The sequence below is a fragment of the Hydra viridissima genome, unplaced genomic scaffold (genome assembly GCF_058129835.1).
Source record: "Hydra viridissima isolate aposymbiotic clone 2 unplaced genomic scaffold, HvirCarnegie_v1 scaffold_13, whole genome shotgun sequence".
Lineage (NCBI taxonomy): Eukaryota > Metazoa > Cnidaria > Hydrozoa > Anthoathecata > Hydridae > Hydra > Hydra viridissima.
Window position 1 is genome coordinate 1,299,985 of NW_028324312.1, and position 14,815 is coordinate 1,314,799.

The 14,815-nt window shown below is 28.7% G+C and overlaps 2 protein-coding genes across 6 annotated transcripts; one reads left to right on the top strand and one right to left on the bottom strand.

Annotated features, from left to right (window-relative positions):
- Positions 1 to 82: 82 nt before the first annotated feature.
- LOC149879964 (scoloptoxin SSD20-like) lies at positions 83 to 8,474 on the top strand. Of its 5 annotated transcripts, none has more exons than XM_090070725.1 (12): positions 83 to 143; positions 504 to 633; positions 1,293 to 1,318; positions 1,455 to 1,700; positions 1,819 to 1,884; positions 2,034 to 2,241; positions 2,367 to 2,483; positions 3,464 to 3,788; positions 4,099 to 4,289; positions 6,387 to 6,615; positions 6,821 to 7,013; positions 7,790 to 8,474. In XM_090070725.1, exons 2-12 carry the CDS (start codon positions 587 to 589, stop codon positions 7,894 to 7,896), a joined length of 1,755 nt encoding a protein of 584 aa, XP_089926851.1. In that variant the 5' UTR covers positions 83 to 143; positions 504 to 586; the 3' UTR covers positions 7,897 to 8,474. The 5 variants fall into 5 exon arrangements, 4 of the variants coding, with proteins under 4 accessions (XP_089926851.1, XP_089926850.1, XP_089926853.1 ...); XR_016446340.1 differs by lacking the exon at positions 83 to 143 and having other exon boundaries at positions 448 to 633; positions 7,790 to 8,254; positions 8,321 to 8,474; XM_090070724.1 differs by lacking the exon at positions 83 to 143 and having other exon boundaries at positions 448 to 633.
- Positions 8,475 to 11,429: 2,955 nt separating this feature from the next.
- On the bottom strand, positions 11,430 to 13,610 carry LOC149879965 (uncharacterized). Its single transcript, XM_090070700.1, has one exon. The coding sequence runs from the start codon at positions 12,461 to 12,463 to the stop codon at positions 11,573 to 11,575; it is 891 nt and encodes a 296-aa protein (XP_089926826.1). The 5' UTR covers positions 12,464 to 13,610; the 3' UTR covers positions 11,430 to 11,572.
- Positions 13,611 to 14,815: the final 1,205 nt, after the last annotated feature.

The following is a 14,815-nucleotide window of genomic DNA, read 5'->3' on the forward strand; positions in this document are numbered from 1 at the left end:
AAGTTCTGCCTTATTTACTCAACTTATGTGTCAAACACATCAACCCAACCACCTCCGTTAAAAGTTTAAACTCAAATGAGAATGAAAGGAGGTTGGTTTTGTGTATTCAAAAAATCATTGACCATGAAAAACGTTCGTCATAAGTAAATCAGTTTTTATTTTACAACAATAAAATAGAGCATTAAGCTTTTACTAAATAATGATAAAACTTTAATTTTATCTTTTTAAACAAAAATGTGTTTAAAAAAGTTGAAACATTCTTATGATGAATTATCAAATATGTCAGTGTTGCCTTTTGCATTTTAAAATGTCACAATATAATTTTTTTCGGCTTCCGTTCTTTTCATTTGAAATTTCATCAGGAATTAATTTTATTTACAAGAAAATATTTTATTGTTCACAATGGTTGATTTAAGAAGACTTTAAACTATGCGTTTCAATGAAAATATTATCAGCATTAATTACAATTTATTTTTATAATTAGCAATTAATTATATATTTAGACAATAACGTGAATCCACTGAAACAGCTGAGAGTCTGTAGGACGACGAAAACCTGTTGCTAACCAAAGCAATTCCTCGGACTAATGTTATTTAAAATCTTTCTATGGACAGCATTACCATTGATAAGCTTGTATGTAGTAATTTCTGTTCGTAAAAATATTTTTTGTTATGAAATAAATTTCTGTAGCCTACAATTCTGTATAACTACAATTAGTACAGTTATTATGTACACACACAGACTCGCACAGACACAAGCATCCTGCACAAGCATACTAAGTACTCCAAGTTATTCTTTTTGTAATGTGTTCCATATAATATGCAGAATCTTAACTTTCTTAAATGTTACACAATTTTCTAAAAAGAACACTTAAGTAGTAGCTAAATTTGGCTGTCCATCTGACTTTGTGTGCTGCTCTTAAAGGTGAAAAAAGTGATCAATCTTAGTTGTAGTAGATGTAATACACCTGATGTAATTCAGTTGAAGGATGTAGTTCATCAGTTATCAGATGTATTACATCTAGTAATTAAGTAGGCAGTAGCTCTACTAACTAACAAAATTTCTGTAGAGCACACCTGCTGATAGTTTTGTAGCACATATTCAAAACACTAACTATGAGGTAAAATCATAGTTTATGCATGTTTTACTTTATAACTTTTAGAGACAATCAAACATTTACTTACAGATTAGCATAAAGAAAAACTGCAATTCAGAATTTGTGGAGAAAATGCATTACAAACACATTTTATCTCCTGTTTACATGACTTATAGTGTTTCAATTCTGTTTACAGATTTACAGTTGTTGCTGATAGCTTAGGTAATTATATATCTGTAATTTTGGCTAATCTAGTTTTGTGTTATAGTTTCACTTTCTTGTATATAAATAATCATACATAAGTATAAATGATTATTTATGTAAAAGACATTTTTTTATATGAATTTTTTTATTGCAGTAAAATACCCTGAGGGATGGATTCCATCTGCTCCACCAAAGTCTACAAACAACCCATTTAGGTTTAAGGACTTCTCAGTAGCTGCTGACAGTGAGATTTGTTCTAAACTTGGAGCTGATGTTATAAAAAACGGTGGTAATGCAGCAGATGCACTTGTAACATCACACTGCTGCACTGAAGTTGTTAATAGTCAATCTACAGGACTCGGTGGTGGAGGAAATATTGTTTATTATGATAAACTTTCAAGTATTTCTGAATTTTTTATTTTTTATTAAAATATTTTGTACAAAAAAGCTTCAATATGTTTACTATTTTCATTAACTCTTTTGGTTATTTTTAAATTTATTGCATAAATTTGTTTCAGAAACAGCTTGGTCATATGATTTTAGAGAAACAGTTCCATTCAACTATATACAAAATAAGGATACAAGTAAGTTTACATGTTACATTCTTATTGAATATAAACCTATCATCTGAAAACCCTTTCTTTTTTTTTTCTAAATGGTTATGTAAAACTATTCTATTGTCTGTTGTGACTGTGATGGATAGTGATTGATATTGCTTGTGATTCTGTTTTAGCAAATTTGCTAGGAGATAAAATATTAGTGCCTGGTGTTCTCAAAGGTCTTTATGCACTATGGAGTGATTTTGGAAGTAGAAATATTTCATGGTCACAGCTATGGAAACCATGCATAACTTTAGCAACAGAAGGTGTTCCAGTTGGAGCTGCACTTAACAATGCCATCTTGCGAAAAGTTGATTATTTTGATCCACCAGGACTGCTGAGGTTTTGAGTTTAAGGTTTTTAATTTATTAAAATGTTTAAATATATTTATTTACATATAATTGAATTTCATTATATTCCTTGCTTTACAACTAATTTTTAACTTTGTCCTGTTTTTTTTTAAATAGAAGCACTTTTAAGCCAGGAGATCGTATTCTTCGATTTAATGATACTTTAAAAAGATTAGCTTTGGCAAAAACATATCAAAGAATTGTGCAATCTGGTAGTGATGAAGATTTTTATAAGTAATTATTTAATTGTACATTATAATTTCTTGTAATTTGCATTTATGAATTCCATCTGTTTAGTTCTTATTTTTAACTTTTTACCAGTAGTTGTATAGATATATACAGTAAACATATATAGAATAAGGTATACATTTATTAGGTATTGTATATATATATATTTATATTCAGTATTGTCATAAAGTTAGGACAATCTTTGTTCATTTATTTTTTCAAACATTGTGATTCATGAAAGGAGCAAATTTTTTTTTTTTAAATTGAAAAAGAAATTAAAATCATTGATTTCTCAATCAAACTAATTTGAATGATATGTAAAACATTACTTTTGATATTGAGTAAAAAGTTGTGGTTTATTGTTACAAACTTAAAGGGTAATCAAGAAACTTTTTTGAAATCTGCTTTGAAATTTAACATGTCATTCATATGTAAAAGTAATCATAGACTAAAAAACTTCATAAAAAAAAACCTTGAAAGTTTCTCTTGACTTAGTGGAATACTGCACAGAATACGTTCTGTGAATCATTACAAAAAATAAATTAAAAGTGTGTATACATACATACATACATACATACATACATACATACATACATACATACATACATACATACATACATACATACATACATACATACATACATACATACATACATACAATAAATAGTTTATAAATTCATAATAAATAAATTTTTATTTACATATCTATCATTTAAAAATCCACACACAAAATATTCAACGCTTGTAAATTTTAATTCATAGTATCAAAATGATAAATTTGATGATGATATAAGATTTAACAGTATGTTTATTTATTGACTTTCAGTGTGAGTTAATGCTGTTCTTCATATTATTTTTTATTATTATTTTAACATTTAAAATAATCAAAAATTTAGCAATATCATATATTGACTTAATTACATTTTATATAAAGTTTATATAATATAATAAAATTTATGCTTTACAGAATTTTACACTTTTTTTAGAGGTGCTATGGCTTATGATATTGTTATGGATGTCCAGGAAGCAGGAGGTAGTATCACTCTAGAAGACCTGTATCATTACAATGTAAGAGTTAGCAAGCCTACTAAAATTGAACTAAAGGGTTTGTTTATGTATTCTTCTCCTCCCCCGGGTGGTGGATCTTTAGTTTCACTGGCATTAAAGATTATTGACTTTTTTAATTGGACATTAGTTGATAGAGTAGCCAATCCAGGACTAATATACCACTATATGATTGAAGCTATGAAATTTGCACATGCTCCTAATACATTTATACAAGATCCTATGTTTGAAGTTTTTTCAAATCAGGTATTTTTTTAAAATATGTAGCATTAAATATGAAATCATTGCAATTAAAGATTGAATTGATAATTGAATCAGATATTTTAAATGTTTTTGCTAAATAAATTAGGTAAATATTTTTTCTTACATTGATTTTTATTTTCAAATAAATTTATGACTAAATCATTAGCAAATTATTTTATGACTATTTTTGTTAATGTTAAGAATGTGTATTTCTTGATTATTTTATAAGTTCTAACAAAAAAATTAAGATTAATTTTTTAAATTATTTTGCAAATTTTTAAATTTGCTTTTAATTTTATTTCTACCCTCAAAGATCTCTTCTTACATGCTAAATGCTGAAGTTGCATTTGAAAAACAGCGTCGTATTGATAACACTTCCCATAAAACTAGTTACTACATGCCTTACAATGAAGCGTCTCGTCCTGAACCAGCTGGTACCACTCATATTTCAATCATTGATAAGAGTGGAAATGCTGTATCCTGTACTTCATCCTTAAATGGAAAGTAAGTATAGCGTCGTATGTTTTCCTAAGTAAACTAACAAGTTTCTCAGTTTACTAAATTGATAAAATAGTTTCATCTTTAAACCAAACTTTCATTGGTTTCAGTTAAATCAGCACTAATTTTATATTTTTACACAGAATAGACATTTAAGATTGCAGAGGGATTAATTTCAATGTTCCAGTCAGTCTATCAAAGAAGCACAGTTCTAAGCCAAAAAATTCAATTTGTTGGGACAAAAAAAATTTCTGTTCAAGCCTTTGATTAGCAACTCCATCTTCCTTGTTGTGGTTACAATTTCAGCTGCCTGCTTTTTAATTCTTTTGTTAGTGTTAAAATTGCATCTAATAAGAAATTCTTTAGGTGGCAAAAGTAAGAATTTCTCAGAAGAGCAGACATCTGATGAGCCACATCTGTAACACTTTAGGTTTTAGTTTTTGTAACACGTTGTACCATAACATGAAGATTTTCTGTGAAAATGATATGCAAAAATGAAAGCACTGCTAATTTTTTAAATTTTATCTCAAACCTTTGAATGGATTTTTTTGCCACATAAGATAACACAAAGTTCTTTTGGCTCAAGTTACACCTCTTGCACTTTTTATAGCCCCACGCTCTGCTTATTTTATACACTTCACATCATCTTCTGAAGAAAATTTTGAAAAATGAGACAAGCACAAAGCAAATATTTATGGTCTTATTCTAAGTGTTTTAAAATTTACTATTGGTATTATTTGTGCATTAGGTTAAAATGATTTTCATATTTTACCTTCAAATGTAGCTGGTTCTAAAATTCAAACATCTATATATTTTAAACTCTAAATGGGATTTCACAGTAGATAGTTAAACATGTTAGCCACTGCAATGTAGCAACTATTACTGTTTTAATCTTTGGATGGTTCCTTTTCCATCACCTATATTTACATTTGTACCAACAGCAGCTAAAGTTGAAACAATTTTATAGAATTTAAAATGGGAGTTATATCCTGTGAACACCAGTCTTCACTGATTAAAGAGCAACATTATCAATATGTGTAAAAGAATAAACTAAAGTACAGAAATAGAATCATTTTACTAAATATCATATAATCATTAAAGAGCAACATTATCAATATGTATAAAAGAATAAACTAAAGTACGGAAATAGAATCATTTTACTAAATATCATATAATCATTAAAGAGCAACATTATCAATATGTATCACTGGGAATTTCAACATTATCATAACAATCTTCTTTTTTAAACTTCTTTATTTTTCTATCATCAACACTTCTCTATTCTTGTGTGATCGATTTTCTCATCAAATCCAACCCAATAAACTGCTTTTTGTGTGAATAAGTTTCTAAGATTTTTTTCTTCTGTAAAATGTTCTTCAAGTTTTTTTATGCTCTAAGATATTATCAGCAAGAGCTATTCTCAAATCCTTAAAAAGGGCTTTGACTATTTGACAACCATAACAATTCGGTATAACAGTATGTTCCATTATCTAGCACATATTTGGATATTTATACCTGTTTTGTGGCAATTTTATATATTTTTTAAATGATGATAATGATCTTTTTAACCCTTTTTCACTCAAAGATTCTGTTAGAACATGAACTACATTATCTAGGGTCAGTGTATCATCATCAAAAGTGGAAACTAATGCTATGCTAATACTATTTTTTAAAACGTCTTTTAGATTTTCTGTTATGTCTTTTCCACACCTTTTCATTTACCTTTTACCTATACTACCAGATGTCATGTTCCTCAAATCTTTTTGATCTAGCCAGAACTCCTGTTCTATCAGTGGATAATTTACATTACATCAAGATTATTTGCGATCTCTATTTTTTTTTAATCAATTCTTATGTAAGCATATATATCAAATGCTTCATGAAAAGACTCCACAGAACTTCTCTTTCAGCTGTTGTTTGTTTGACACTTGAAAATATATCATCTTAAAAAGCTTAAATAAGCTTTTTATTCCTCTCAATAGCTACTTAGAAATCTAAGATCATAAACTTTCTATATGGCAATTTTGAGATGTCATTTTTGAGAAAATGTCTTGTTGGACAATATTGTTTTGATTTTTAAATAATTGCATTTGTATTACATAGTTTTGGATCAGGCCTCATGTCAAGTCGTCTTGGTATAATTTATAATGACCATATGAAAGACTTCCACAAAGCATGGAGAAACGCATACAATATCAAAGAAGATAAAAAAGTTGCTGGGAAAAGACCAATGTCTAGGCTGTCTCCTATAATCTTTGTTGATAACAAATCTAATGTAGTAGGAGTTTTTGGTGCTGCTGGTGGACCTTTTATTCCTACCTCTTTAATACAGGTGTCTTAAATGTTTCTTTATTTGATTAGTTTACCTTTTTTTTTTAGTTTTTTTATTGTGCTTTCAGTTACAGGTCGTTACAAACTGGTTATATATTCAGTTTCAGGTCATTGCAAACTGGTTATATATTTAATCACAGTTCATTACAAACTAGTTACATGTTTAATTGCAGGTTATTACAAACTAGTTACATGTTTAATTGCAGGTCATTACAAACTGGTTATATTTTGGGGACAATATTAAACAAGCAATAACTCTGTCACGCTTGCATTGTCAACTGTTTCCCAAGAAGATCACTGTGGAGAAAAGTTTTCCTGACAGTTTGCTGCGAATGATACAAGTCTATCAAAAAGAGCAGTTCACTAATTCCACTGTTAGAATTGGCGCTGTACAGGAAGGTAAGAGGGGAACTGTTCTCTGATGTTAAGAATAATCTAATGATGCTTACTGAATGTTTTATAAAACGTTTTCTGAAAGAAATAATGGTTTTTTTGTACATATAAAATACCTTCTGATGAACAAAGTAAGAAATAATGATCTTTTTGTATTTAAATATCTGAGAATTTTTACTTTATTGATTTTTTTGAATGAAAGATTTTTTTAAAATTATATATTTATCTAAGTTAGTTTAAAATTAGAACTAATAGTACCATATTGACAAGAGAAACTTGAATTGTTTAAATATTTTGTTTTAAGAATCTCATCTTTTCGATGTTCACTTTTATCAAAATTTTCTGACAACTTTTTCTTCTTTTTGAACTAAAATATTTAATCAACTGCATTTTGGTTATTACTGTAAATGCTGTGATTAATATATATATATATATATATATATATATATATATATATATATATATATATATATATATATATATATATATATATATATATATATATATTACATTACATTCATGCATGCATACATTCATGGTGTCCATTAAATGAAGGTAAACCATAACATTTTATATTGTGGTAATATTATATATTATATGTATGTATGCATGTATGTATGTATGTGTGTATGTATATATGTATGTATGTATGTATGTATGTATGTATGTATGTATGTATGTATGTATGTATGTATGTATGTATGTATGTATGTATGTATGTATGTATGAATGCATGCATGCATGCATGCATGCATACATTCTCTCGTAAACATTTTTTTCAGGTCCTGATGATATTATGGGCGTTGTTCAAGCCATCGTGCGACTTAATGACGGAACTTTAAATGCTCATTGTGATTACCGTAAAGATGGACAACCTGCTGGAGAATAGCTGTTATAATATTGCTTACTGTAAACTTTTTAAACATCTGAATGTTTTAAAATATTATTTGAATTATTAGTTAAATAGTATTAGAGTTGTTAATGACGATGATATATATTTTTAATTGCGGTAATTTTTTAATTGAGCGTTAACATTTATAACGTTAATATTGATATAAATAATACGGAATATTTATAGTATTTATGGAGGAATATTTTTAAATTGCTAATGGTAATAATAGAGTAGGTTTTATGATATTTAATTATCTGTAGGATTTTATTTTTGTAGAAACAGTTTCTAAATATTATTTTATTTTTCGTCGAGTTTGGATATTGTTTCCGGTTTTTCTCATCAAAATATTTTTTAGGCCGCGATTACATTACTGTGAAAATATTTATAGGCCGCGATTACATTACTGTAAAAATATTTATAGGCCGCGATTACATTACTGTGAAAATATTTATAGGCCGCGATTACATTATTGTGAAAATATTTTACAGGCCGCGATTACATTACTGTTAAAATATTTTACAGAGCATGATTTTTTACTAACGACGTTTTTTATCAAAGATACATTCCGATGTTTACTTTCTTTTTTGAGCTTTTTCAGAAATTTTATCTGTAAGTAGAAAAAATTTTCTTTATAAAATATGAGAAATATGAGACGATATCGGTGCAAAATCTCATCCAATAAATCAAAAAAACAATTTAACTGCTTTTTCCCCGAGTAACCAAGCAACCAAGAAATTTTTGAAGACTCTTTGGCTATCAAGTATTCAAAGAAAATCAAGAGAATGTGACCAGGATGGCTTTTTATAAAATAACCCCTTAAATATAATTTGAAAAGAATGTAAAATTTTTGCTTAATCTATCAAAAAAAGGTTCATTGTAGAAGATCTTTTGCAATCTTCAATCTTAGCAAATTTGCCCTGAACAGCCCTGAACTTTTGAAGCTTTAAGAATAATGTACATTAAAATGACGGATGTCTTTTCCTTGGAGATGAAGAAACAAAATTTATTATTTAGAGGGGGAAAAAACGCGAGTACGATGTTTTATTTCGAAGAAACAATGGGATACGTAGTTGATTAATTAATTTATTCGCAAGGAGCGGTATAAAAATTTGCCGCTAAAAAAGAAAATGCTGCTGGAAGAAGAAAAGATTTTTAGAAATTTATTTTTTGAGCGGTTGAGAGGGTTTTTAATAAGAAACTCGCATCTAAAAGAAAGTGCATCTTTTTGTGTTTAAGTTTTTTTTGTTTTTTTTATTTTCCTTTAATTTCATTCGATTTTGATAGCAAAGTTGTTATTTGATTCGTTTTTTTTTTATTTGGGTTGACAATAATTCTATGCTCGTTTTCGTTTCTGTTTCAGCCGAAAGGCAAACAAAAGTTTTGTAAATTCGTTATTGGAACAGGCTAAAAAAACCTGTTTCCAACCCCTTTTTTTTGGCTTTAATTTAGCTTAATACAAACAGATTGCATTGTGGTAAATAGAAAACATTTTTTTTTTTTTATTTTTACCAATAGTGCGACATTAAGCCGTTTTTAAATAAATAACAACAGTAAAAATCATAAAGCAGGCGAAGAATACCAACAACAATTTTTGTAAATTTTTTTCGAGAGCTTCTTAATGTATTTATGCAATAAGTCTGTATTTGTTTCCATTATTGCGATGTCTATTGAAATCACTGGAGACAGCTAATTTAGAGAAAACTCTAACTACGCTCTGCGCGTGGCATTTTTGTCGTGTGGAGTACAGTCTTGAAATTGAAACCACTGTTCACGGCAAAACAGATGGTTTTTCCAAAATTTGTGTTCTTTTTTTTTGATTTTTTAACGGTTTTTCCAAACATTCGTTGCTCAACTTAAAGTTAGATAAAGTATACGTAACAAACGTTTTTTAAAAAAATTGATAAAGTAAGAGTGTTACAAAACCAGAGAAGGATTCATTTATATTTATAAAATAAAAAAACAGCCTAATACTCATTAAACGCATTGGAGCCATAGGTACCATAAATATCGGTGCCGTAAAAAAATCTTCATCTATTTTTCTTTTTTTTTTTTTACTTTGAACAATATTTAGGATTTTAAAGGATTTTTTATTTATTCATTATTTCGAACTATTTCTGACTTAATATTAAAATTAAAAAAATTGTGGTTTCAATATCACAAACACGGAATTTAAAAGTTTTTAAAAAAATTTTAAAAATTTGATTAAGGATTTTTTAATTTTCCATTGTTAGATCAAAATTAAAATCAATTTTCTATACAAGATTATTGGGAAGATTAAAGAGATTTTTTTTCAACGAGAGAAAAAAGATTAAAGATCACAAAGGGATTTGAAAAACACGAAAAAGAACAAAGCGTTTTTGAAATACTTTACACGATCAATGATTCAAATGGATCAAACAGATCTTACAGAAGATAACTTCTTTTATCTCTAAAAAATGGTTTAGAAAAAGTTGGAAGAATTTTTTAAGAATTACATATATAGTCTACATCGATTGTGTAGGTCCACATTTAAACAGCAACCACTGAGAAGAAAAAAGACGTCATAATATGTTGACGCGATGTGGTGTATTTGTTCAAGCATGTTTTAAAATCTTTCATGTTAAAAACACTGATAGCTGGGGAAGCTTAAGCATTAGAAAGTGCATGAGCAATACGATGATTTTGCATTAATCGGACTGTTTATCAATAGCGAACATACATGTAATTCTATAACACGGGTCTCTGTAATCTCTATCGTTGATGCCATTTCCAAACCAGACTTTAATATTTACATAACAGATATAACACCACAAAATATGTTGAAGAAAGCACGCTTAATCTGTCTTGATCTTACATGCAAGTTTAATTTGCATACGTAAATCTAAGTCATGTAACTTGGATAATTCTTAGGGGAATAAGTTTAACTTTGGAGAAATGCTTAAAAATCTTTTTAAAAATGTTCCCATACTAACAACTGTTTTGTGACGATAGTGTTTTATCGGTCACCGTTATATTTACTTAGACATGTTGAACTCATGGTTTTGTTGATTTTTTTCCAATGGGAAGACGTCACTGTTTTATCCACTCACAAGTACTTAGGATAGAATTGGGCTTATCGCTGATTGCCAGCTGATCACCAATTTATTGCGAATTCGCCTATAACAGAAAACATATTGCGATTATCCTTTTTTATTACCGTAATAATTTATGCATGAGGAGGAATAATGTATGCACGAGAATAAGATACGCTCGCAAGTATTATTTTTGTTTTAATTTTCTCGCTCCCCTCCCTTCTTAAATTAATAACATCAAAAAATAACACAATAATAAATAGAAATAAAAAACCTTTCAAGAAAAGGTGAAGATAAAAGATGGAGATAAAAGACAGATATAAAAGTTGATCTTTTAATAAAACTTCGTTAATTATTCAAATTTATCGAATGAATAATTGAGCTCTTTTAAACGGCGCTTTGTTTATTTGCTTTTTACACTTACTGATATCAATTTCTTACACTTACTTGCTATCCTTTGTAGTTAGACAGAGCAAAATATTTGATTCGAAAACTATTTATTATCTTTGTATCTAATATTTGGCTATATACTTTATTTACACTAATAATTCTTTTTATATACATCTTTTTTTTTTTGATAAATATAAACATTTTTAAAAATTAAAATTCTTCTAAAAAAAAAGCTATTTATCATCAAAATCTTCGTTTGATTTCTCCTTTAAGATCGAATCACCTCTCGAAGTTAATCGTTCTCTAGATATCAGTCTCATCCGTGCTTCGGAATTAGATCTATCTCTCTTTGCGTAATAAGATTTGGCAAAGTAAATAAACGGGTTTAATAAGTGGTTTAATGTCAAGAGCAAACTTGATATTGGATGAGACAACTGTTCGTGCAATAAACCTAGTGTAATTGGCAAATAACACAGTAAAAAACAAAATCCAATTAATAAGCAGAACAAAGTTGTTTTGCGATCACGCAACTGCTTTCTCATTTCTTCAGGTAACAGCTGAATGATCCTTTTCTCCCGAATAACTAAAGCGCACGCTAAACACAAATAAATTGCGAAAACTGAAACGCAAGCAAATAGTAAGACAGCAGAAAAAAAATAACGGGCTTCTCCAAAGTTTTTATTCCTATAAGACTTGTTCATGAAAATACCGATCACCCCTGAAAGTAAAATAGCTGTCATCCAAACAAAGGCAATGGTAAATGTTTTGCACTTGAGTGTGGTAAAAAGCGAATACTTTAACGGAAGCACAACTGCAACTAATCTTTCGATTGCTATAGAAAGCACGTGAAAATTCGATACAGTTACGAAAAAAAGAAAAATTACTTCCGCTATAAACGATTCAGTCTCCGCCATTTTCGGTTTTTTTTTCGATACTTGCATGACGTCTAAGACCAGCATCACTGCACCTTCAATGAAGTCGGACATTGACAGGCTAAATAACAAATACTCTATTCTATCAAGCCTTCGCCAGTTCTTTATAAGTAACCCAATTTCACAAACGTTTGTTAAAATAACCGCGATATCCAAAACAATAACAGCGATCATCCAAGGTCTCTGATCCATCGAGGTAGATTTCGTTTTCGCAGAAAGTTCAAAAAAATATATCCAATTTAAAGTGCAGAAAGTTGTGTGCTGAAGTGATTGTGCTAATATTAGTTGTATTCTCTGAAGATAAAAGATTTAAGATCTCCTCCGCATGGTTTAGAGTAGTTTTTGTCGGAGCTTTTACAAGTTTTAACCACGTTAACGCTTAAACTTGAAATAAAATCTCTTGTTTTTGAACTTTTTCTTTGAACACACCAAGCTGTGTTTTTAAAACATCGCAAGTATTACGTAAGCTTTTAAAAATCATTAGCCAAAGGAGATTGCTTTTGAAGTACGTGGAATGCTAAAATGTCTACTACGTAAACAAACGTTTTTTACTTTTCTCGGTTTTTTTTTATGTCGTTCTTTTTATTCAAATCAAACACCTCGTGACTCAAAACAACCAAATAAAGGAAATCGTTTTTGTTAATTTTTCTACACAAAAACGTTAAATCAAATAATAAGAGATGAAGAGAGTAAAAAGTTAACAAGCTAAAATTAAATGTTGTAAATTGAAAAAAAAAAAAAAAACAAAAACAAGAACCAAACTCATTTTTAACATAAAAAATGTCGGAGAATTAATTCTTTCATACAGGCCTCGCCGTTAAATTTCATTTCAGTCGTTTGACGACGTACTGTGATGGATCTTGCAACAACATGCTAAGAAAGAAACTACTTCGATATTTATGTTCGAAACAGTAAATCATAGGACGAACAAACTTCCAGAAAAATAGAAACGAGATACTTCGGTACTAAACCGTTCGGTATTTTTGTCATCGTAGAGACAGCGTGCTCACGTCGGTTCGGTATTTTTTATCATCGTATAGACTGCGTGCTGTGTAACTTCGCCAGCGATTGCAATCGATGAAAATAAAAACGATGAAAAAAAGTGAGAAAGACTTGCTCTTGAGCTAATTAAACACTTATCGTTATAAGATCGATAAATTCATGACATCAAGTTATTGTACTTGATTTCTATTACATTATTTTTATTTTAAAATTTTTTATTGAAAACTTGTTTTTCCTTTTTTATTTCTGTTTCCTCAAACTCCCACTCTCTCTGTCCTTCTATTTCATCCTCTTTTTTTTTCTTTTTTTTTTTTTTTTTTTTTTTTTTTAAGCACATATTTAACGATTTGCTTTTCTTGTAAAATCTTACTAAAGTTTCACTAAGACGATTTAGATTCTTTTTAACCCTCGCTGTTTTGTATATTTTAAATTTTCAGAGTCAATTTGTAAAATAGGGAAAATACATTTAAAAAAATTATAACAACTTGTATTTTATTATTGGTTAGATTAAATATCGAAAAAAGAAAGATAGAAAGAAAAATAAATTAATAAAAAAAAGATAATAATAATGTTTTCCACATAATACATTACTACTGTTAGAAATCTTGAGAGCAGCATTAAGAAAAATTTAAACTTCCACAAACTTTTGTTTTTAACTTTTCAAAGAAAAATGACATTTGAAAATGTTCAAGTGCAAGATCACATTTGAATGGTTTTTTCAACTACTTAAGATCAAGTGGTAAATAATTTAGAAATCTAGTAGTTTTTTGAATTGCCATGTTGCTTAACTCCTCCTCCACCTCGCTGCTTCAGGAGAAATCAGAACAATTTGTTGTGATTACGAAGTTTTACTTAGGATTATCCACACGCCTTTCATTTAGGAATTGCCTTGGCAACCACAAAGTTGTTTAGCTCGAGTTTTAAAAAGATTATCTAAAAGGAGTATGAACAGATATCCACGGTACCTTTGCAGAGGAATTACTAGAAGGGCTGCATTTGTAAAATTTCCCATTTTATTGTGTTAGTAACGTTATTAAGTAGATAAGTGTATTAAGATAAAGCAAATTGATAACGCAGGAATTTTTCTATTCATGATATTTTGGTATTAGCGTTTTTAGTTATGCTTCAATAGTTTTTTACAGTGATAATATGTTTTAACAAGTAAGTCTACTAAAGACACATCTGTCATCATTTTTGACATGTGTCAGCTTATTACTTAGTATCAACTTTTATAAACAAATAAAAAAAAAAAGCCTTGAAAATAGCAATTACACATGAAAAAAAGAAAATTTTGTTCAATGCAAGACTTCAAAATATATTAGGCTATTATAAAGTTTAGTGGAACAGCGAGAAATTTAAAATCATCTAAAAAAGTTTTTTTAGATTGCCTAAGGGGATTTTACTACAACTCGCTCTGCGATGCGTTCAAACTTAGAGACTTTGAAGATTTAAATGGGTGCTTTGATAAATATGACAGATAATTCCTATTGGGTTCTGCAATATATTACAGATATTTGACAGAGATGATTCCCATTGGGTTTT